General features: G+C 41.2%; 1 protein-coding gene across 3 annotated transcripts in view; it reads left to right on the top strand.

The window, feature by feature from the left end:
- The window catches only part of SGMS2 (sphingomyelin synthase 2), a 330,113-nt gene that overhangs the window by 299,471 nt on the left and 4,467 nt on the right, over window positions 1-26,175 (top strand). For all 3 annotated transcript variants that reach the window (XM_086962017.1, XM_086962018.1, XM_086962019.1), the window contains 2 exons: window positions 2,110-2,263; window positions 23,305-23,471. In XM_086962017.1, coding sequence (XP_086818143.1) covers window positions 2,110-2,263; window positions 23,305-23,471 — 321 coding nt within the window. The remainder of the gene's footprint in view (window positions 1-2,109; window positions 2,264-23,304; window positions 23,472-26,175) is intronic.

The following is a 26,175-nucleotide window of genomic DNA, read 5'->3' as shown; positions in this document are numbered from 1 at the left end:
AGTCGCTAACAGGTTGGGTACGCCCACTTTGCATGTCATTAGCGATAAATATCACTGACATGCAAAGCGAACCCCAAACTGCTCGCTATCGCCTACAAACTGTCGCTAACTGCTGTTTGCTAATAGGGCGATAAAATTATCACCGCTTTAGCGGGAAAAAGTCCTGCTAAAGCGGTGATAAGGCCCTGATAATATGCCCCTGCATTTTTTCAAAGCTGATGTATTGTTTTACTGGAAAGTCTGCTCAGGCCCAAAGAAGTCTGCGATGATCAATACGCCAGGCCTGCCCAGGCTCAAAGCTGAGTTTACTACACACGTAAGTAGAGAGGGTGACGTCACATGCATGCTGCAACGACTTAGTGAACGAGGCCTTTGGATGACAGGCCAAAGCAACGCCCATGCTTCACAGGTCAGTAATCCCACTACTTGGGAGCTGGTGATGCCCTCTCTAATGGGTGAGACTGACCATCTCTGCTCTTGGAGGGGAAGGGGTGCCTTTGCTGACGCTGGTGAAGGGCCGGGTAGTCCTGACGCTCACACCCCAATGGGAGTGTGGTGGACAGAGGCCTTCCAAGAGGGGACATTAAGGCAGATAAAGTACTCACGTTCCCAACAGGTCTCGAAAGCTCGACCTAACAAAACCAAAGAGGACAAGCAAAACAGACAACCCCTAGCCTTCTACATGGTAAGCCTGTGCACTTGTTCGCTTGTGTATATAATATGTTGTACTCTATACACTGTTACTAAAATGTACCAGGAGATTATGTGAGTATACATAAACATATCATATACACTAGTACAACCGAAATTTACTTTGGAAGAGACAGGTGTAAATCGTCATCACGTCATGACAGTAGCTGTTAGAAAAACCATGGTAAAACTTGTACACAGCGCTCACTGAAGAAATGTTAAGATCACCCCAGGACTGTAGTCAGAGACCCCGAAAAGATTTTGCAATGGGGAATGGGTTCCAGGAGGGCAGCTGGCAAGCCAGGTTTTCAGGATAACCACTGACTGTGAATATGTGTCGTGTAATATGATGAACATCTGGCAATGAAGGTAGGGTGAGGGGGCAAGGCAAAGAAAAGCGGCGGGTCGGCAGGAGGACTGGCGGGGGGGACGTTGGTAGATGTACACAAGGAAAACAGCAGACAAAGGCGCGCTCTGGTGTAAGAAAAAATTAGTGCCTAAAAACATGAGCAGTTGAGCAGTAGAAGTGCACAAGTAATGCGTCCACCTGACACCAGTGCCTGACACCAGGTAAACTTTAAAGGTATGCCATATAGTGTGCAGCAAGGCACAGGAAGCACATCCAGAGCTCCAGTAGTGTTTTATGCTGGTTTAATGCAATTATTTTGACAAATTATGTCATACATTTCGAAAATTTTGTCACATTACATTTTTGCAAAGAAGCATGTTGCATTTTCACTTTCCCTATTCGCTCCTTACTCTGAACGGGGTTAACATACCTGTCGACCTCTTGAATCAAAAATATAGGCAGCCATGCATTTTTGGGAGGGTGGTAAACATTTGAAAAGTGGATGCCCCCATTAAAGTCTATGGAGGCATTTTGTTTGTCAGGCGTGTGAACAGAAATAAAAAGAGGGTGACACCCACCAAAAGCATAGAGTGCATTGGTATGGGTAGCTAAGGGAAGTATTCTTTTCTACCAAGGGTGGAAAGTACAGCCGGGCTGAAAAGCCTTGTCAATTTGGACGAATTCACATTGCAGAGAAATACCGCTGTTCATCAACCATACACCTTAAAACCATTGTTCTCCTCTTTTTTCACTCTTAAAAGGCTGTTAGTTCTCCATTTTTTTTTATTTCTATTCGAAATGTGTGCCCTTTTCCACAAAACCCAGGTTGCGAATACCCATCCAAATATTTTCTAGAAATCCAATTGGCAGAACCAAAAGGTCTGACTTGTGAATGCAAGTGCCCCTTCAGTAATGTGTGTTTGAGAGAGTGTGTCTTAATTTATTGTGGATAGGCGAGTATAGTTCTCTAATATGCCATGGATCTATTGCTGTAGAACTGTAGTCATCTGAACATTTGTTAATTGTTCTAAGAAAAAAGACGTAAAACTATGTCTAATTTTATTTTTTAGCTGAATGGGGACTCTCATGCAAAAGTGCAGCGGGTACTGAGACTGCTATCCGGCGGAGGACTGTCTATAACTGGATCGCACATCTTATGTGGAGATTTTCTCTTCAGTGGCCATACTGTTGTGCTGACCCTAACCTACATGTTCATCAAAGAATGTAAGGGCTATACAGTTACTCTACTAATCATATGCATTGAAAGAGGAATTGAATGTTGTTTTTTGACAAATGTATACCTGAAGCACCGAAACAAAGCAGAAAAACAAGTTCAGAGTGATACCAGTAGTGTGAATAACTAGAACCCTCAATGGAATACGGATCAGCGAATCAAAGCGCTTATAACGTGGGTATTACCTAATATTGTTGACCTGTATTGACAGCCTAAATGACTTGAGCCTCTAACTGCAGTGCGGACAATTAAGAGAGATTAAAGCCTTAGCAGGGAGAAAAATAAGCTAGAGATCTAAAAGGCATTTTGGCGTAAAGCCAATAGTGAATTAATAGTAGAAAATTCAAATGAATGAATGAACAAGTTTTGGAGCTGAAGTCCTCTTAACAACTAGAAGACAGAAATTGAAGAAGGATAAATAACATGAGGGCTATTAAAGTCACAAAATAGAAAAGTAAAGAGGGAAAACATAAGGGATTCATTTATGATCTCAATTTATGTCAAAATAATGTTCTTAATTTAAATTATACACATAATTTTAGTAATGTTTACTTCTTAAAAAAGAAATATACAAATATTACATTATGCGTTTTTTTAAACAAGCCTTTAAAGGTAATTCAAATGTAATTTAATATATTTAAATTAATTACATATTTATTTCAAAATTAAGTTACAAGTGCTGTGGGATTTTGTATATTGTTTTATATGTAAACTAAATACATACAAATAATTGACATTAATAATTAACATAAAAATATTTTAAACAAATATATTTTTTAAGATTAATAAACATTTTAACCTTTCCTTGTATTTTATCATGGGGGATCTCTGTCCAACAGGCGGAATTCTCTGCCTACGTGCGAAAATGTACTTGTGGTAACTTTACACTTGTAGATTAGACTACAACTCCCGATTTCAAGGGAGGAAGACATGTAAGTCTATACTTTGTAGTACATTTACAATCTTTTTTTATATATTTCTTTTTATTTTCAAATATAAAACAAAATAAAACAAAGACGTATCTGGGACATCACATTCAGTTCCAATAATAAGCAAACATTTTCGGATATCAGGATTTCTGTAAAAAGCAGTGGGCGGGGTCATTGAAACATCGACGCGTAGATCGATCAATAATGGTTGACTGCACACAATTAAGCTACATTTGATGCTCTACAGTACTCAGTCCCCGCCACCCAACAGAACAGGATAAAAAAGGCGTAGTGCCCCCAGATACGAAAAAACTAAATCAGGATAAATGACAAAAATATTCAGGCCACAGCCTAAACTAACTACACTAACACCCATTCCCCCACCCTGCACCCCTGCATATGGCTTTTGCCGAACCCCAACTAGCAGTGTGTCTGTCGCACCATCTAACTAAATACTAAAAATAGAAAATGGAGGAGGGCACCTTCGTACATGCCCCCGGCCCCCCCTCCCTCCCGCCAGAACCAAGAATCCCCCAGAGTAAATCCACAAATCTATTAAGAAGCTAATGCAGTACGCAACAGGGAAAACTGTAAACCCCGCCCAACCTCCCGCAAGCATCATGGTAGCAAATCCCACATCCATCAAGACCACGATGTCAAACCCAATCAATCAGTCTCATCCTTGACCCTTCCGATCGGACGTGCGAACCCCTTCTGGACGAACTGCCGCCACCACAAGATAGTCAAAATACGAGAAAAGTGCAGCAAAGTTCAAACTGAGATCAAGCAAAGATGTTAAGTCACTGAGAACTCCATCAGGTCCAAAGACTCTCCTCACTGTCATGAACTCCCAACTTTGTTTCCTCTGCCATCGTAATAGAACTGGCGGATAGGGGAGAGACACGGTTTCAAGCCCAAAACAGTTCTCATCAAAAGTCTCCGGAAAGGGAGCACCGATTAGTCCTTCCACAGTCAGCGTTGATAGTAGGCTTGACAATCCATTTGAAGCATCGATCTCGCTCCTATCGCCCATCACACCGGCCGGAGGCTCCGACACCTCTCGTTGCACAGGGCCCGCTTCCTCTATCAAAATGGCCATCGTGGGTATCTCGACCTGCTTCATTCCTTGTAGTGGAGCAGGGATGGTCCAATCCGCCCAATTTCAAATGAACGCGCTGTCATTTTATGAATAAGGGCTTCCACGTTAGTATGAAGAGCCCCAATGGCCGCCAGCACAGTTCGCAACGACGGTTCATTCTCAGTCCGCTCCACTGTTCCTCGCTCGATATCAACCATTTTCACGTCCCCCATAGAGCCCGGTCTCCCCGGGGGAACAGTCAAAAGTGGAGCGGACAACAGCAGAGGGGGACTCAATGTTAACAGCGGCATCGATCAGCGCTTCGCCACTGCAAGCGAAGATCCCAACCCAGCGAACGCCGGCGGGTGGCTTACCGGGCCACCGGTCAGGGACCTCCGCCCACAGCCTCAGTCGTGCATCGTCACCCCTCCTTCGATGTTTACCAACTCAGGAGACCGCCATCAAAATCGGGCCAAGAAAACCTCCACAGCAATAGACCGGACCCTGCCACACGCTCACGGCCGATGTTGTTCAACTGGAACCCGGCTGGGCCAGTACTCGAGACCCCGGCTTCCAAGCTGGGCTAGGCCGCAAACTTTAACACAATATAACTCTGTCTACCAAACCGGTAGAAATTTCCGGATCGCACCATTGAGCTGCAGTCCGGTTCATACACACGGAGGCAGGGCGTAAAGACAGGATAAATGACAGGATCATCTGGCAGGAGACGGAGGTCGGCGGAGCCGGGAGCCTAAGCAGCCATCTTGTTCGCTAGCGTAGCTCCTCCTCGTACATTTACAATCTTAATTGATGAGTAGCCAAAAGTTGTAAATTGACTACAAAGCATAAGAGTAACTTTAACCATTTAGATTTATTCATGTGTAAGCTTACTTGGTGAATAGGCCAATAGAGCACACTAATTCATGGGTTGCTCAATGTCCGTAGGGAGGTGATGTGGTTGAGTTGCCAAATTGCTGATGTGGAACATAGGGACGTACAGCTGTATAAAAAAAGTGTAAATTCTTTTTTTACAGTCCCAGAGCATGTCTTTACTGCAGGAGAGGCTGTAGACTCTTGGGCAGCCCCTGCTATAATACCAATTGAGTGAGTGCACATTTTGTTTGAGCGCAATGATAAGGGGTACATTTCTAAATTTGCATGGGGCGTGTACCATGTAAAAAATAGAACACCTTTGCCCCTGCTCCCTATACAGTATTAGAGATGCATACACTGGGCCTAACAGGCTCATTGGGGGTGCTTTAACTGCGTACTATTTAGGAAGTGGCATGCAGTTAGTGTGCACTCTGAGGATACCTCTTGAGAGAGAAATTAGGGTCACCATGAATTATGTCAGTAAAACCAGGTTTTTCTGAAGTGGAATATGGACCAGTGATTTGAACGGCTGCTCTCTGTTTTATTTCTGTTCTCTCACCAGTGCAGACATTAGTTCATGCTTGTTGACACACTTCTTATTTTGAAATATGGTGCACCATCTCAGACCAAATACTCGTACACTTGGTGCAGACGGGACCTCCTATTCATGTTCATAATCGGGCCCCTGTTTTCAAAGCCTAGCTTCCAAACGTAATTTTAAAAAAATAACGCCCTTCTGTTGAAATCACATAAGGGCCTCCCTGAAGCAGCTCAGTTAATTGTTCTACGTGTGGTTACAGTTGGTACTGCACATATTGCAATTATGAGTTTTTAACTTTCAGGTGAAATCTGCAGATATTAATCAGTTGAAATGTCTGGTGTCAACTAGAACATGAGGGTTTTGGTGCAGTAAGTACCAAAATCTTCTTATTATTACCTACAAAATAGTAATTCGGTGGTTTTTATTGCACCCTATGAATTCCATCTCGCTGTTTCGGTTTTTATCAGTCTCGATAAACATTGAATAATTTACTCGGCTGCTCTTAATGATGGTCTTAATCTCCATCTGTCTAAAAATCTGTAAATATGTCACATTTAATATAATTATGTGAAAAATCCAACAAAAATCTTATTTTTTCATACCTTCCCAGACCCATCTTTAGGTAAAGCGCTGCTTAGTCTTCCAGCGAGGTATACACTATATCAATACCAGAGCATAATTAGATGACTTAGTACAGAGGCATTCTCCTCTCACATATTCTCTTGGAAATGATTAAGATCATGTGATTTTTAGGTGAAGGATTCTGAAAATAAATGACAATAGGACCAAATAGTCCAGTATTTAAACTCTTTCCATTCAATGTCAGGATGCTTTGAATGCAACATGATTGGCTTGGATAGAATGAGGGGAGGAGCCCAGCCAGCAGATGACATCTATCCACTGATGAAGGAAGACTTTAGATAGCTGCCAAGGATGGGTGGGTGAAGATATGAACAGGTTTTATTTCTTTACTTAAGCCTCAAGGTTGCAGCAGACTCCCCTTTGTCTAGTCTTCCTCAGCTGCTCATGAACCAGAAAAAAGGAAGAGTATTCAAAACATGTGACTTGATGCGATACACAATGCACTATGCAGCTCATAAAAAAACCAACAAAGGATTTGCTCTAAAAAACAAACATTTTGGAAATTAACATGTGGCCCTCCTGCATTTGCAGTCCTGGGACTGCCCAGCTTTGGGAGGGGGCAGGACGGGGGGGGGGGTCTGCTCACCTGAGGGTCTTTGTAGATCTGTGAGACAATCTTATTGAGTTTCTCATAATTGCTATTAGGTAAATTCCAATTGTTTGCCTAACCATTTTTCAAACATATCCAAATATTATAGCCTTATAGCCCGCTGTCGACAGGCGATAGCTGTTTTTTAAAGACCCTGAGCCTGTTTTTTAAAGGCCCTGAGCCGGAGTTATAGGCCCTAGTTACACGCTGTGGGTAGAATGTACTAAATTAAAATGGGAGAACTTTAGAATGTTTGATCCTCAGGCCTAAATCAGCCTTTTTTGGCTCCGGGCCACTCCATTATCTTTAGTGGAGCTCTCCATATTCCAATGTTCAAATTGCGTAACAAGGCTGCAGAATTTCAGCACAGGCTTGCAGCACATTTCCAATTTTCCATGAAACTGTTGGCTGGAAAAGACTGTAACAGGAGAATCTCCTTTAATAAATAATCATCCTTCTCTTTAATAACCAGCTCATTATGTGAGCATAATTTCTTGTAAACCAAGGCGAGTAAATTATGCAAGAACGTTAAACTATGATAAGCATCTTCTTTTGTGCACTTTTGAAAAAACTGTTACTGTAATGCTTTTACTGTTACTGGTGCATATGCAGCCACATGATCAACTATGGATGTCTTTTAGTTTATGTTGCTCTATTATTTCCATGACGATATTTTTTTCTAGTTGAGGTCGGACTTGGTAGAAATGATTGCAGTGATGAAGCAACACATTAAATATTATAAATAAAAATGGATTTCTTTTCAAGCGGGCCACATTCAAAAACTTGTTTCAGGTGGCAGGATTCCCTCAGATTTGAAGTAATTTTAGTTTCAGAAATAACTAAGCTAATGCTAAGGAGCGTCGCCCCACTGCTTTGCAGAAGTGAAATAAAGGAAAAATAAAATATTAATAACTCGGGGTTATTATCATTTTATTTTTTTTCCTGATGCAGCAGCTTTGTGGGCAGGGCTGCTCTGATGAGGAGCAGGGGGAGGAGTGGTGGCACACTGTTAGCGCGCATGACTATTTGGCTGGCCGTCTGGGACCGGCCAAACAGTCATTGCTCCCACTGCCTGTCTGAGCACCGAACCACGGCACTCAGACCAATCACAACGCTGTATTGCAGCGTTGTATTTGGCTTAGGGGACTCTGGGCGCTCCCTATTCTGTCTCGATGCAGAGGAGCAATGGAGTAGAGGCACGGCGATAAGGTTTGTTTTTTTTCTTTCTTTTTTTACACCTCTTACCTCCCCACCCCCGCCACCCCTGATCAGTGCCTGCCACCACTGTGAACACCAGCAAAACAGACCATAAAATAGGCCCACTAAAGGCTAAGAAATGCCCCACCCACTAATCTGTCAGAGCATCCCATCAGGTACAACCTGATTGCCCTATCCGCCAGTCCCAACCTGCTTTTCCTTGAGAACCAGTCCATGGCTCTGGTAACCCACACCTGGCTGTTCTCATGGAACATCCTGTGTGCCTTGTTGTGGCCCTGCCACAATCTGTGACAGCTACTTTATGATGTTTCCAGAGTAAAGTAATGCGATATTATTCTTTCAAATTAATTTATAAAACTACACAAGCACAAGTAGGACATCACCCATAACAGTTTCTCTATGCTATATTTACTCTGGTTTAATCCCTTGCAATTTATTTTGTTTTCGGAATGACTTAGGATCCTCTGAAATGGGCAACTCTCTTTTGAACTTTGCAGAAACGAAATATAATATAGATGCACCAATGTATCTAAAACTAATTATTTTGGACATTGTTATCTCCACATGAGATTTCTACTTTGAGGATCATTTATAGATTTGTAGAGTGGTTGCAGATACAGAAAGAAACAACTGTTGTGCACAGCAAGCTGCTGGATGGTGGTACATTATTACTTACAATTGTTTATATTCTGGAAACAGCAGCCCTCATCCTCCTAGACCTCTCCGCGGCCTTCGACACAGTCTGCCACCGCACCCTAATACAGCGCCTCAGCAATGTCGGAATCCAGGAGAAGGCACTGGAGTGGATCATCTCCTTCCTCGCCGGGAGGACACAGAGAGTTCGCCTCCCCCCGTTCAGATCAGAAGCCACTGAAGTCATCTGCGGCATTCCTCAAGGCTCCTCGCTCAGCCCAACCCTCTTCAGCGTCTACATGAGTCCCCTCGCAGCCATCGCACGCCAGCACAACCTCAACATCATCTCCTACGCCGACGACACCCAGCTGATCCTCTCCCTCACCAACGACCCCGCCACCGCCAGAGCCAACCTACACGAAGGGATGAAAGAGGTAGCCGAATGGATGAAGAACAGCCGCCTGAATCTGAACTCTGATAAGACGGAAGTCCTCATCTTGGGACCCTCACCCTCTGCCTGGGACGACTCCTGGTGGCCCCCCCGCCCTAGGCAGCGCACCCAAACCAACGGACCACGCACGCAACCTGGGCTTCATCCTGGACTCCTCACTCTCCATGACCAGACAAATCGACGCCGTCTCCTCATCGTGCTTCAATACCCTGCGCATGCTACGCAAGATCTTCCGGTGGATCCCCACTGAGACCAGGAAGACGGTCACCCAGGCACTCGTCACCAGCCGACTGGACTACGGCAACTCCCTCTACGCCGGAACCACCGCCAAACTCCAGAAGAGACTCCAGCGGATCCAGACGCCTCAGCGCGACTCATCCTGGACATCCCCCGCCGCAGCCACATCTCCGGACACCTGAGAGACCTGCACTGGCTCCCGGTCAACAAGCGAATCACCTTCCGTCTCCTCACCCACGCACACAAAGCCCTGCACAACCAAGGCCCAGGATACCTCAACAGCCGCCTCAACTTCTACGCTCCCAAACGCCAGCTTCGATCGACCAGCCACGCCCTCGCCGCCGTCCCACGCATCCGAAGAGCCACCACAGGGGGAAGGTCATTCTCCTACCTCGCCGCCAAGACCTGGAACTCCCTTCCGACCCACATCCGCCTGACCCAGGACTACCTCGCCTTCAGGAAGCAGCTCAAGACCTGGCTATTCGAGCAGTAGTGGACCACCACTCCCCTAGCGCCTTGATACCCCCCGGGTGAGTAGTGCGCTATACAAATGCTATGATTGATTGATTGATTGATTGATTGATTGATTTAATGTCAAAACCGGCACAAATTAAACTCAATTGTACTAAAATCATCTTTAATAAGAACGAGAACTTATATTATAGAGATGGCTAAATGAACCAGACATCAACCATGGTAGTTTGTTTTTCAGAATATCACCAAACATAATCAAGGGATGGCTACTTGTATCAAGCATACAGTCTTCTATCTGCGCTCTAGATGCACTGCATGTTGTTCCTCCATTCAGAATCAAACGTGTTTATAGCCTTAGTATCACGGGCTATGAGTAAGTTACAAAATAATCAAAGTCTGCTAGTCGAGGCTATGCATTCATGTCATTTTTAAACACAGCAGCATTGACATCCATTTACAACCACAGGAAAGATATTTGAAAAGTATTAAAGGCAGCATTTAAAAATACACTTTAAAAAGGCTTGGCTTCATGAGCCGTTCGTAAAATACCAGTTTATACTCATGGCAAAACCAACTCATGTATTTATATAAAACTTTATAAATAAATGAAAATACTGAAAGGACATAAAAAAATTGTTCTCAATGTCAAAACGACAGCTATTTTCAGTCATGATCAATGTTGATTCAGACAAAAGCTGCAAATTATTTAAGATCATCTGTAAGATCATGAATAAAATAAACTGACAAATTACAAGAATTGTGAGTCACTGATCACTTTAGTACATAACATACATTTTTTGAACAAGTGCTGAGAGTTAGTTAAAGCATGCAATCTAATACCTGGGGACATTTTAAACTAAGTGCCTCGGGGGCGCAACGGGCCTTTGCGCCCGTTGGCATGCCCCTGGGGCACTTTGGTATTACAGAAGGAGGCGCAGACCCTTCAGTAATACCAATACCGCTGATACACATTAAATACCAGGGTTATCTTCAAAGGGGCGTTCCCTCATTTGCATGGGGGCGTACCCCATACAAATGAGGGAATCCCTTTGGCAAGTATGTTTTAGTGGTGTGGCGTTAAAGCAGATTAGTTCCCACCATTGGCAATGTTTTAAACCTTTCCACAATGCAACACCAGGACACCACTCAACTTACTGAGCACATAATTTTAAAAGATGTAGCACCCTAAGTAATTTTCTCTGAGAGGAAATATATTTAAAGCACCTTGTGCTCCCTGTGGAGGATTAATACTTGCTCTGAAGCATTGTGCTGCTAAAACAGCGATAATGGGCTTGATAATATGCCCTTGTGAATTCCCATAGAAGCCCATGTTCTGGTGTGAACATGGGCTTCTATTGGAATTCTCAGGGGCATATTATCAAACCCAGTACTGCCGCTTTAGCGCCAGTTCCTGCCGCTAAAGCAGCTATATTTTAATGCCCTTCTTGATAATATGCCCCCTTATGAGCAGATACCAGTCCTGTCCCAGTCTGAGGGATGAAAATACGTTTCTGTTATGAGATCCTTATCATGTGGTAAGCGATATGAACGATGAGCAGATACTAGGGCCTGTGCTCAGGAAATTGTCACCAAGGAATCACTGCTCACTCAATTCATATTTGTTCTCAACACCTATTTTAGCATAGTTTGACAGCAACATCCTTCAACATGCTCTACCCCAACAAGATATGTCTTTTAATTATAAATATTTAGAAAGAAATACAAATCGGGAAAAAATCCTAGATCAAATGCCCTCACGCATTAATATCCCAGGCCGGGAGTTAATGGTGACGTGGTAATTACCGTAGTGAAAGCTATGTCACAGTCGGGCATGGAGTCTTGATTTCATCTGATTGGTGCTTATGAGCGCGCTGCTTCCTGTATTCAGAAAATGCTTTTGCAACGCTGCCTGAGCACTTATCATTGCCTGAAACTAAAGACTCCATTTACTGTTGTGTGATAAAGCAACAAGGGCAGTCTTCTCCCTCCGTTGGCTGCTAGAGCCAAAACATGATGGACACAGTCAGCATAAGCTGATATCACATTATTCTTGGGGTCACTCACATTTTTACTCCCACCTGCACTCTTACTCTCTTTCACTCTTCTTTAACTCTGGTAAATGTTTTCCACTGCACTCTCTGGTATCTGCCACACTGCCTTAAATTATTAGCGTGAATGTGGCAGTCGTGCAGAATTAGTGAATGATGAACCCTCTTTTCAGTTGCCTTTCATGGTTTCCCAAAATGTGTCACTCTTCCTAAACGAGCCACTCAATTTGCAGCATATTTTTCGGACAACCCTGATTTTCATTTTCATCCCTTTTTTGAAACATGGTGAATACCAAACATAATGGGTTACTGAGGGTTATGTAGCACCCCTTTTCCACCAGGTGATGATTTAGAGTAGAGTAGAGTCAATGGAAAGGGGTTCAATGGGTGTCGTTGTCACATCTGTTAAAACAACTATATTGAGAGTTAAAAGTTCTCTTCCAGGGGATCCTCATCAATAGTCATAAGCACATGAATATTCCCGCCCATGTGGGGGAACCCGGAAACATATCACATATATGTGAAACATATATGTAGCTCTATATATATATCCTATATATATATATATGAAACGCGTCTGTACTTAATAAAAACTGAACTTAACTCATCCCGTGAGTGCCTTGCATGTGCTGGAGTTGCTTATGTTGGAGCTGTAATTTAAACGTGAGTCCCATTCTCACGATGAAAAGGCACACTTCTTCAGTGTTCCGCAATGCTGTTTTAATGGGAACGTGGAGCAGAAATATATATATATATATATATATATATATATAAAACACACAATGCAACCTTCCATAACAATGCTGACCAATGTTGCAAAAAATTGCCTTGTATATAGCTATATTCCAAAAAAGCAGGGACAAAGAAAACATTTGAAAACTGCTTTAACATACAATAGAAATCCCAATCCTGCCAGGAAGAATGAAAAACATTGTCAGCACATAGGATGCATTGCAGAAACATTAGTGTAGTAAGCTGAAAAGCTAACCCACAGAAACACTCAGAATAAACTGGCACCATGCCTTTAAGGCAGCCATGACCTCTAGCTTCCCATCATGACTCAGGGGTGACACTTAGGTCAGATGTTCTTTCAGGCTCCTTCTGTCAGGACCCCGGTTACTTCAGCTCTAACTTTTTTTCTGATGTCTGTCAGAAAAAATACTTTTAATTTTTTGTCAAAAGCTTTTTATGTCAACGTCTTTTTGGTGTTGGAGTATATCTCTACTATTTTTAAGAGAGTTGAGCATTATTTCTCAGTCAAAAATGACCTCTCTTTTTGACTTTTGCCCTGCCTGTGGCATGAAGAAGGCTAAAAAAGACTCCCTTACTGTCTGTATTCTCTGCTGATCATAATCCCAAGACCTGTCAGCATTGCCAGCTGCTGTCCAAAAGAACTCTTAAGGACAGGGAGAGGATTCGCCTCTATGGGCTGGCTGAAAAGAGAAAATCTCCTTCAAGAGGCAGGTAAGCATTTTAATGTACTACATATCCCCTTAGGTTGGCCTTATGGATTAGGAGTCCGTAAAGGGTACATTCTATGATATGCATCATCTCCTTTGTATATCACTCAGACCTGCATCCTTAAAAAAAAGCCATGTATCTTTTCCATGCTTGTCCAGGTTATCTCGTATCCAGAAGGTTTAAAGTCTTTAGAAGTGCATTTAGACCTGATACTGCATGTGTGGAATTTTTATAAGAAAACATTCCCTTACAAAGCACTCATTCAAATTTAGGTGTATGGTACACCAACACAAACCAGTATGATTTTCACTGGAGATAGCAAGACATTTACCATTTCTCATTTAAATGCACTGTTTTGGGGTACTGCAAAGTGCCTTCTATAAATATTTGCACCCCTTTTTCGGTTACAAAGAGAATGAGTGAGTTGGGAATTGGTTTGATTGTGGCTAGGTTGGATTTAGCAAGCCTTTCCAAAAGGCGTTGCTTTCATCAAAACCTTGAGGAATACTTGGCCAGATTTATCAAGGAGCTGCATTGTCCTTGCATCACTCAAGGTGATGCAAGACAGTGCAATTTCTTAATTCAGATTTATAAAGCCACGCAAGGGCTGATTTGTTCCACACTGTGAAACTTTGTACAGAAATGCAATGGGACACAGCTGCTTGCACTGCATGACGTTACATTTCGAGCAGGGAGGCATTCCATGGGTGTAGCATGGGATTTCCATTGCAACCACCCATGGATTTGACACATTTCCAGATTTGTAAACCTGGGATTACGTCAAATTGATACGCCTCCCTGATGATGGTGTAAAAAGTTGAAACAAGTTTTTTTTTCTCCTTGTTATTTACTCTTTGGATTGATTTTGTGCCGAAAGGTATCTTTTCGTGCACAATAACAATCCTGCCGGTAACACAGGCACCATTGCTCTTTGGTGAATATCTTTGTAAATATAGAGCACTTCTGCTGTCACCCTGTAGAAATCAAAAAAACACTTCTCAGGGGTTCCACTAATACAAAGAAGTTGACACAGAAGCTGGAATATAAAATAACATCTTTATTAAACTCAAATGAGTGAGTCTACGTCACACAGAAGCCTTAGCAACTGAATGAGGCAGCCTGCTAGAATGGTCTTACTTCACAACTTATAGACTCTTTATCCTGCCCCAGGCATGTAAGGGAGTTGTATCTGTTAACTTTTTATTACATTCCTAAACAAATGGAAAATCTTGAGTGTCAGCAGGTGAGTAGCCTTTGGGGTTTTAGCAGGATATCGGCAAAACATTATAATTACATAGTTCACAAAGGTTAATCTGATTTAGATGGCACTGCAGGGCATGGCATGATTACATGTTGAGTATCCCAACCCAAAAGTCAATCATTAAGAATGTCCCAAATTCAACCTCCAAAAGCCGGACAAACCTATAATTGAAAGCATAACCCATGTAATGAAGAAACATAAAAAGAAACAGTAACAGATGATGAACAAGATAAGGCATGTGCAAGGAAACTAAAAGTTAACGATGTCCTGAACATTGATTGGCAATCTCAGACAAAGATCGATCAGGGAAATTGGCTTTGCGAGGTCAGTTTCAGGTGAAGAGGTCAGTTTCTTACAGTTCATTTCAGAGTCAAAAAGAAACCTTAGTTAATGTATACATGAGCTAAGAAGGCCAGGTCACTTTGTTCGTCAGGCTGCCTTCATGAGCCTACGTGAGGGCAACACAAAATGGTGGCACAGTACAAAATGGAACCCATATTTTAAAATGGAGTTGTGCAATCTAGTGTACCTGGAAATTACAGAACCTCAGACCCTCCTTTTGCCATTACGTAGGCAATAACCTAAGACTCACTTTAATCTGAATTTAGGTCTATATCGATGTTCATTAGGTCATCAAGGTGTTGCTGTAACATCATCTTATTATTCTCTACTTCTCTCAGGACAGGTCTCCGAACACACATAGTAGCACAAAGACTCACTTCTAGTGGACCATTTTTTTTAATGCTAGAGGCGGAGCCACTTCCTCTTCCATGGCAATTCAGTCAAATGAGAACTTAATTAACATTTACTTTATACAATTGCACTGGAATCGCTTGCGCAACCACAACTATGCCCCGAGTCCGTTCAAAGCCTCTCTGGTAGGCTTCTATCGTCCATCAAATCTGCTTCCATTGTTTCATGGGCCTCTTGATTCAGGCCTTCCATGAAAATAGTGCTTCTCAGTATCCGTTGGAGTGCCCTCCTGGCACTCACAGCTCACTCGAAAGTCTCAATGTCTCTATGCAGTGCACCAGTATCTCTCCTCTGCGGCAGACACTACAGATAGTGTGCTCTTCATTGATCATGGGCACAGATCATCTCATGCAGAACTGGGTCTACATTCTCAAGCTCCAACACTCATTATTCAGTGTCAGAGGACGCTAAGGCTGCTCTTTTATGGGCACCATAATGTAGTGCCTTTTGCCAATCTTGGATCCTCCGGTGCACTGCCCTTCCGTTGGAGCAAAGAAAATAGGGGAAGTGTTTGGCCAAAACTCAGGCCAAGGGGCTCAAGGGACTGTACACTGTCAGAGGTTACCAGCACATGACAGGTAGCTTTTGCTCTTTTGCACTGAAACTCTGGTTCTGTGGCAAAACCAGATTCTCCTTTTTCTCTGATGTTCAACGCCTTCTGATGAAGCAAGCACAATGATCTGGAGATACCATTGATGGCGTGCTGGCGCCTTGCTACTTTCTGGGTGCTGGAACTGTGTCCGCCTCTCATCTGTAGCTGACACTGATAAGAAGTAGGATTCGTCTTGATCACCGTTCTGCAGGGTATCATCCTTCCTTTGACTCTGGAAGATCCCGCAGAACCTAGTGATGTAGGAAATGTGACACAGTTGTTAGTTTCATTCAATTTAGTCCAAAAGCAGTTCAATATATTTAACAAGGGGACTGCAAGCAGGTGGCCTGCAATCTTCAAAGGAGTGGCCATACTCCATGGGACTATTGTGATCTAAAATACACTGTCATTCTCATAGAATACAAAGACAAAGGCAGTAGGCAAAACAGTGACTCTAGCCTCTTCAATTGGGTTTCCATGTGAGAGCATATCCTCTACCATCTAAGGGTAGATAACTACATGCGAATTCTATATGAATGGATGTCCTCACACATAGTGACATTGTCTAATGGGGTAAACATTTTTTCTCAATGATTAAGTCTAAGTGTTCCTAAATTCCCTATCTAGAACACCTCAAAAGTGAAATCACATAATACAGATAATCAGGGACATGTAGATACCTCCTTTTTAATAATTGTGCATCATGCGCATCTCAATACAAAGGCTAATGATCAAAATGTGGAAACAAAAGACAAGAACTGGAGAGTCCTGGTGTTTCCATTATTAAAACACATCTGGTCCATCAAAAATTAAAGCAGCAGAAAAAAGAACAGAAAACCAAATTAGAAAAGGCATTGAATTTGTCATATTCAAAAAATAAGAAACATAAGGTATCTCCTATTGAGTTGGGAAACTTGTCTTACTATAATATTATGTCAGTTAACCAGTCTATCACTACTCTGACAGTCAGACTGGAAAACATCGAAGTAGGCCTAAAAAAACTCTTGAAAACCAGTCTGGTCATACCAAAGGGAATTATACATAATATGATGGTCCCTGGTACATCACTGCAGTCTGGAAGTGTGAACCTAAACAATACACCATTTATAATAAATGGGCTGACTGGTGAAAGGAATACGGAAAAGGGAAATGGGACTAGGACACAACTAAAATCCCCAATAACTAGGCACAATGTGACATCAGTCAAGGGGAGAAGCAGAAAAAAAAATCTATAGGAAGAACAAGAAATTACTCGGGTGATAGTCAAGTTTGTGACATAATACCAAGAGTATGGGTGATACACAAAAATCAAAATAGTTCACAAATTTTAACTCTAGCGCTGGCCGCTACACCATATACGGTAATCTCAGCTAATGGTCCAGTTCCTTCTTCAAGGGGAAAAATGAAAAGTTTAGGTCACCTTTAGCAAGAGCCACAAATCTATAATGTCATCCTAAGGTCCAATCAAGGAAACATAAATCTAGGGTTGCCTGTTCCTTGAGGGAAAGGGCAGTCATAGCTAACTGCAGGTGACACAATTTGATCCTGTATATCTCTTTTATTTTTCTTCAATATTATATAGCCAAATTTGACATACACTGGTGAAGTGTAGTCTGTCTTGTTCACAGCATGAAAAATCATCTCTGTGAAATTTAGTATCAGCGCAAATTTACCCAACTGTTGTGCAGCGATATGCATTGTCATGTAAAATCCCTTCACAACACAGGGGAACTTGTAATAGTATCAAAAGCAGAAACATAAAACAAAAACATGCATAAGATTAAAAAAAACACACACATGCCAAGCCATCAGATATACGCGCTGGATATCAAGCACAAAAAGCATAGACAAAGTACAATGGCAATAAGCGGTGACACACGACACCATTGCATGCACTTTATGCACTGTGAACCTGCAGCCCAAAACCCAATATTCTGGCCTGCTTAATTTGTCAGGCTTAAAATCGAAATTAAACCCAAAATTACTTTCTTTTACTTTCCTCGCCCTCCGTTTTACAGCAGATCACCAGTCAGTGGAGGTCAGCTGTCAAATACAACTTACTCTGTTGCTTCTGACACACTGGACCAGCAGGAACAATTCATAAAAGGATAAAATGCAAAATCATGAAAAAATGCACAAACATTTCTTTTCAAAGAAGTCATAATGAAAAACACATCTTATTTTCAACATACTGCTGACACTGCACATAACACACAAAATATCAACTGTAATCCACCATATTTTGTAAACATGCTAAACCACCTTAATTTTGACTTTCCAAAAATAAAACTCTTTCACAGACACTCTGCGTGTCCCGTGCGCCAACCCCCTTTAAGGCCCTGCTATTTTTGCAAGGCTGGTCAGAAATGCACTTCTCGGAGACAAAGCCCTAATGTAATAGGCTGCAGATGTCGACGTGAAAGCCTTGCAATGTGCAAGCTTTAATTTCTGTTTGACCTGAAGGTCAAAATCTGCCTTGCGCACTCTGCGCTCCTCAGCCCCCTCTCTTTTCCCTCACTCCGACGCTGACAAAGACAAAAAGCCTTCCTAACTCTTTCTAACTTGCAATAACCAACCCTATCCAAAACCACATGCCATATATATTACTCCCTTTAGGGGCCACAATCCACTCCTATTCCCAGACTCAAAACATCTACTGTGAATAATTCACAGAACACAACACAACATACCAGCTTTAGAACAAATGCTTGTTACCACCCTATGCAATGGTACTCATTTCATCAACCTTAAATGGATGAACATCTCAGTAGGTCTAGCTAAAGTTAGAACCTTCAACCCTGATATTAAACACAAACCTCTGCACCGGGCACATTGGCTCACTGTGCTATGAAAAGCAACCTCAAATGGTAACAACCTGCAAGTTTGCATTATACACAAATGTATACATTTACTGAAGCCTGAGACACTTTAAAGCTATTGTAAATGAAAAGAATGCTGTTTAAAAGTCTATTTAACTCAATTTCTACTTTGATCTCTGGGGCACTTGAAAATAAAGATCCTACAATTGCATTACTTATTAATCATCCTCAGAATGTTCTTTACAGATTGTAGAGATTGGACATTAGACATCTCTCATGTAATTCCTTAGAAAAATGAGTTTTTACGCCTGCGCCAAGTGAAAACCCACATGCAAATATCCTCATTATGCAGTAACACACAACTTAAATTAAATTCTAATGCTAGGAGGTCATAGTATGAGTATTAAGCTTTATAAATATTAAAAAACGACTTTAGAAGCACTTATTTTTAATAATTATTTTTAATAATTAATAATTATTTTTACTAAACCCAATCATTTTTGATAATTCCACATATAAAAGCAAGCTGCATCCCTTGCCTATCATTTTAGATGCATTCATTCACAAGCCTAAGCACATAAGCCTAACTTAAAACATGACACATTTTTTTTGCGCCAATTTGTTTTTTTTAAAAGGACAATTATTATTTAGCAACAGAACCAAGAATATGCTTACAAAAAATGCTTAAAGAGAGGAAAACCGCAATTAAAATGTCTTCCTGCAATACAAAATAATGAACCTTATTTTTGTAACCCTGTAAAACACTATTCTGGAATGCAAAGTTCCAACCGTGATTAACTAACGGCTAAGTCCTGGCTAAATAAACATTCCGATGTTATTCATGGCCTTCAAAAAACAACATCTGCTTCCTTAACGGCTGTAAGAGCCCTGCACATTGTTGAAACCTGAGCACGGTGGCAGTCTTACTTAAAACAGACAATTCAAGTTTTAAAATGTGTGTGCAATAAGATGCATTTAAATTTTAGCAAAAATTCACTTTAGCTGAAGTGTTTGTCTGTTTACATGTAACACAATGAATGTAAGTAAAAAATGCTATAAATTCGTTTTTCTACAAAACACACAATTTATTTTTGAGGCCTTTCATATTCCTAGTGAATGTGAATTTTAACTTTATCTATTTTGAGCATTCAACATTTTGTACATATGTGTTTTTACTTAGTCCATAAATTAAATAGCAACATATAGCTATTATAGCATATCACATGGTAAATTGCTGGATTCTACTTAATATTAATTAATCTGACATTTTACTTAACAGACTAAAAACATTAAAAAAAACACAAACACACATTGAGCTCATTTCAGACATAAACAGAAAGGGTCCAAACACTAAGGACACACAATACAGCGCTTTAGCCATTTGTTTCATAAATAGCGCCATCGCTATTCACTTACAGAAGTGACACTAATGGGACAAACCACATAGACATTTGAACACACATTTAACCCACAGATCAACACATAAGACTGAAACAAAGGACAACCCACAGACTGTACTTAAACCAAACCATTTGTAAATACTAGTTGTAAGTCATATTTACAAGAAACGCTTCTCAATAGTGATCCAAAAGACTGCAAAAAACAGTCCAACAGACTGCTGTATGTCCAAGAAGCCGAAATACACTCAATTCACTAGTTTTGGCTGGCAGAGCACCAGAAATCGCTCTGCATATCTCCATTCACAAAATTGCACAGAACAAAGGATCCTTATATGTACTATGTCCATAGTTTAATTCCCTGGGGATACAAAATCACCACGGAAGAAATATGTTTTTATACCCAAACCTATTCAGGTATTCCCTCTAGGGGAGCTAGCTAATTTTAATTCACATCTCACTATGGTACCTTCCAAAAAGCAACACATTCTTTGATGTGAGCTTGAAAACAGGCATACCAAAAATATTGCAGAATATACAATATTATACCCAAAGTAGTGCTTAAAGTACTCTTCGTACGTTGCACCGTGCAACAAAACCAGATAGAGAAAAATCTCCTCATTACCTGCCTACACAAATTGCAATTCGCATATACAAGCCTATACAAATCCAAAGTTGGCCAACACAAATTCCAAAATTCCAAAGCTATACCAAACAAATGGTTGTCCAAATTCTAACTGCCAAGTTCTAAATGACCTAACGGTCTTTTTTTAAAAAAATACTCACACCAAAAAGGTTCTCAGTCAGGAGGGACATCATGTGGAGGATCAAAATCAGGAAGATCAGAAATATACTGGGCTGCAGAGACAAAGAATCCCCAGAACCTTCGTGCACAGAGTACCTCCTTAGTGGAGTCCTGTCCTGTCCTCCTCAGTAGATTTCTGTCTTCTGACAAGATCACTCCCTCAGATAGCCACTTCTCTGATGCGGCCCGCATTGGCCGCGCCATTTGTAGAAATCAAAAATCCACTTCTCAGGGATTCCACTAATATAAAGAAGTTGACACAGAAGCTGGAATATAAAATAACATCTTTATTAAACTCAAATGAGTGAGACTACGTCACACAGAAGCCTTAGCAACTGAATGAGGCAGTCTGCTAGAATGGTCTTACTTCACAACTTATATACTCTTTATCCTGCCCCAGGCATGTAAGGGAGTTGTATCTGTTAACTTTTTATCACATTCCTAAACAAATGGAAAATCTTGAGTGTCAGCAGGTGAGTAGCCTTTGGGGTTTTAGCAGGATATCGGCAAAACATTATAATTACATAGTTCACAAAGGTTAATGTGATTTAGATGGCACTGAAGGGCATGGCATGATTACATGTTCAGTATCCCAACCCAAAAGTCAATCATTAAGAATGTCCCAAATTCAACCTCCAAAAGATGGACAAACCTATAATTGAAAGCATAACCCATGTAATGAAGAAACATAAAAAGAAACAGTAACAGATGATGAACAAGATAAGGCATGTGCAAGAAATTAAAAGTTAACGATGACCTGAACATTGATTGGCAATCTCAGACAAAGATCGATCAGGGAAATTGGCTTTGCGAGGTCAGTTTCAGGTGAAGAGGTCAGTTTCTTACAGTTCATTTCAGAGTCAAAAAGAAACCTTAGTTAATGTATACATGAACTAAGAAGGTCAGGTCACTTCGTTCGTCAGGCTGCCTTCATGAGCCTACGTGAGGGCAACACAATTTGGTGGCACAGTACAAAATGGAACCCATATTTTAAAATGGAGTTGTGCAATCTAGTGTACTTGGAAATTACAGAACCTCAACCCTTTCACACAAAGCAGCTGCACCACATTGCATGAAATAATAGTAAATGTGCTGCTGATGGTAAACTCTGTGAAGATAGTAAAATCCTAGAAAAGAAAGTTTGTGATTCTGTCAATGTGAGGTTGTAGATCTATGTCAATGGTAAATCTGACACGCTTTGCTTGGGCTATCTGGGTGGGAGTAACCCCAAATGGAGTCATACTATTTTGGTGTGATTAAATCAAGAACGATGAATCACTATTGAATAAGAAGATAAACGTGTTCTTGTTCCAAAGATAAGTTTGAGGGAAAATGCAGCAATCAGTTTCTCTAGACCACCCAGATATAAAATGAGGACAGAAATATTACATAAGGTGTTACCTTTTAGACATTGATACTTGTCATCTGGTTATCAGTAGTTAAAGAGTTTGCTGACCTGAATCATATACCCTAGTGATTTCAGGTCACTTTTTAATATTGCAGGGGACAGCATAGATCTCAGAGGCACTCTATACAAAAGTGGAAGAGAGGGTGACTTGGAAGATTCAGTTTTAAGAAATTGTTTCTTCCAGGCAGAAAGGATGTGAACCATTTCAGATCCAAAAGGCTGATGCCCATCAATCGTCCAGAATAGCTAGAGGCATGTTGTACTCAACCACATAGAAGAAACTGGAATGGACTAATAGTACCAACAGACAGGCATGAACATATTCTAGAATGTTCAGTGCATAACTAAACATCTGCCACTGCTTTGCCATGTCAGAACTATACCTAGGTCTGAAGACAAATTGATATGATGTTGGTGGTAACATGCAGAAATTATGAGGTTCGCCTGCTTTCACCTGCTTTCTCAAATACTTTCATAGAAATTTGGATGGGTTAGTAGTGATTTGACCCACCATTAGAGGTCTAGGAAAAATCTCTTGAGATAGGGATACATTCATGATTTAGGAAGGATTCAACCTCTTTTGTGCATGTTTTGATCAAAGTCTGTGCTAGAATCATTAAAATAAGTGGGCTGTTTGATGGGGGATGCCATTTAGTCTTTGGCAGATTAGCCAGGTCATTGTACATATCAAAACATTGTTGCTAAACTATGCTGATCATGAATATATTTGATTTTGATTTACTGTGAGACTGCTTCACCATCTGCAGTCTATACTCTTGACAACCAAGCCGAAAATGTGAATATGTTTCTTGTTGTCAACAGATTCCCCACGTCATTTCTGGTGGTATCATTGGATCTGCTGGTTGCTCAGTGCTGCTGGGGTTCTTTGTATCTTAGTCGGCCATGAACACTACACCGTTGATGTGATAATCGCTTATTACATTACCACCAGGCTTTTCTGGTGGTACCATTCAATGGCTAATGAAAAGGTAAGAACACACAAATCCTATAAATGTATTACTGTGTTAAATGATTGTAGACTACAAAACATGCAACTAATTTAAAAAAAATACATTTTGTACGAAGTTGTACATGTTTTTATACTTGTTATATAGTAAAAAAAGCATTTACATTATTCAGCTTCAATAGTTTTATCACAATGTCTTGACTTTAGAAATGAATACCTACTTATATCTGGTGAAAATCCTAAACCTCTTGATTTCCAGATTTTTTTGTGTGATCAACCCAGTATAGGCCCTATTTCCTCCTGCAATAGGTGTGCCGATTTTGCTTTCCGGCCTCTAATCACTGGAAGTGACAGGCAAGACCCCTCTGCAACAAACCGTGTTAACTCTCACAGCAACTAAGTATGTGTTCTCTCTAAGAAAGTTGCAATATCATGGTTTGAAGAGGATGGTCCTGAATTTTGTGGATATTACGCATGTTACTATTTGATGCATGGTTTTGTGAAAGATGATAAAAGCTCTTGGTTTGATTTAACTTGACAATTGTGTATACCACTCTTTGTAAACTAAATATGTTCTAGGTTCTTCACTCTTTAGAAATGTAGCTGAGCGGTATATACAAAAGTCATTCCCCTCTACAAGAAAATGAATTTTCTCCATCACAGTGCATTCAAAAGAAGATGATTTAGCCATTGCAATAATGCCCTGTAAATGAACAGTTTGTGTTTTACTACCACTACCTCCATAGAGGAAGTCTCCTCATCATGTGACTGGATACTCGCTGCGTTAGATTGCTTTAAACTCCAACATGACCCCAGAAATTTCCTGAAGTAAACAGTAAATCATTGTTCAAGTGCCTGACTATGTCCCATCAAAATCCATACTTTCCTTTCTATGCAAAGTGCTGCCATCATAAACAGAGTTACTTCCAATATGCACTAATATTTACTTAGGCTTTGCGATGCCACAATGTGACGCGTTGGTATTTACTTTCCAGCGCAAGTAATTTTGCTCTGGAAATGTGCAAAAAGTGCTTTGCTTTGCTTTACTCTGCATCATTTTGTGTCAAGAATGACTGGGGGATTGCTTCGGCGGACTTGCGCAAATAACCATAGGCTTTGACGCAAAGCCTGATGTAGTAACAATGCCAGGCCAACCTTTACAGCAAAAAACTGCTCCTCCTTGAAGCTGGCGTTAACACGGGGCAATGTTTTCATTTCTACAAAAATACCCACAGTGCATTTGTGCTTAAGTTGAAGACACACATCCAAAGCGTGGGATCCTTCTGAAATGTATCTGGGCATAGGATATTGTATGAGAAGGATATGTTTCCAGTACAAATCATATGCTAGACTGCGCACACTCACCACTGCAACAAAGTGGAGGCTGTAGGTCCTCCACGGCACCCTAAGTAGAGCGACAGTGCACCGGAGGACTCCAGCAGCAGCGCAATCTTAGTAGACATGGCACTGTGCTTTGTTTTCTCCCTTCTGCAACTTATTACAACAAATCTTGTTGCTGCACTGCGTTTTGTGAAAAATTAGTAAATCTGCCCCCTAGTGTTGTTCAGCATTCCAATAGTGATCCCCACAGCGTGCTGTTCATATATTATCATGCCTGTTTCTTGTATGTCACAGTATTTGCCACATTCTTACAGGAGTTTCACATTACTGTAAGAAGGCTCCCATGTCATTTACCACATTCCTCCGTTTAACATGCATCAATCCAGTTTTTGCATTGCCTTCTTTGAAAATTACAAAGCCGGTTTTAATATATCCAAGCTCTTTTAAACGTTATACCAGTTTGCATTGGCTGCCAGATATACTATTTTCCAGTTAAGTAGGCACGTGTTTGGAAGTTTCTTCATTGCCCTCATAAAATGAACATGGCAGTATAATGTTACACTATTAAGTATATATAAACAAAATAGTTGTACACTGACACAAGAAGGATGCAATATAATTTTCACATAATCCCCAGTTAAGTACATCATTGACAGCTGTGGCCTGTGCAGGTAAGAGCTGTGGGGCCAGGTTGGGGGCGCAGTGGGGGGAATTTCGACAGACAACAACAAGGGAAAATTAAATAAGCAAATAATTTCCCCTCATCATTGTCTGTCGAAATCCCCCCCCCCTCCCCCGTCCCCACTGCCTCAACCCTCTGACCTGCACGGGCCGCATCTGAATATTGACATATGTTTCTACACTGGCCCCATTAAATTATCATGTCAGTGTCCACATTACCATCTCACTTTCAAAAGTATCCCTAGATATTCAAGGTTCAAGTTTCACTTTACAGTATCAGTATCAAATTGTTCCAGGTGAGCACTTAATGTCTTGCCACTCCATGTTTGGATGTCCCTCCACTCAGAATGGTTGCCAGAGATTAGACCACTGTGGGGGTGCATCACCGCTTATCATGATCTGCCCTATAGTAATGGCCCAGTGGGTGATCTCATGGGCTAGTAGTGCTGAGTACAATTCTGAAGAGCCCAGTCAGGTGATACTAGTATCGGCACCAGTAGGATAGGCCAACAACTCGCGGGCAGGCTTTTATAAAGGTCCAGATGATAGTCAAATTGGGACATGTGGGCAATAACAGTCAAAGTCAAGGCACAGGTGAAGGCCAGGCAGGGGACTATTGTCCAATGTCTAAGCCCAACAAAACCTTATAGTCTGCGCTTTCTTCCATTCAGCTGTTGTCTTAGCAAGGAAACAAAATAATGGGC

This window comes from Lissotriton vulgaris, chromosome 3_1 (genome assembly GCF_964263255.1).
Source record: "Lissotriton vulgaris chromosome 3_1, aLisVul1.2, whole genome shotgun sequence".
NCBI lineage: Eukaryota > Metazoa > Chordata > Amphibia > Caudata > Salamandridae > Lissotriton > Lissotriton vulgaris.
Note: the sequence above shows the minus strand (reverse complement) of the source record. Positions and strands in the feature narration are given on the sequence as shown.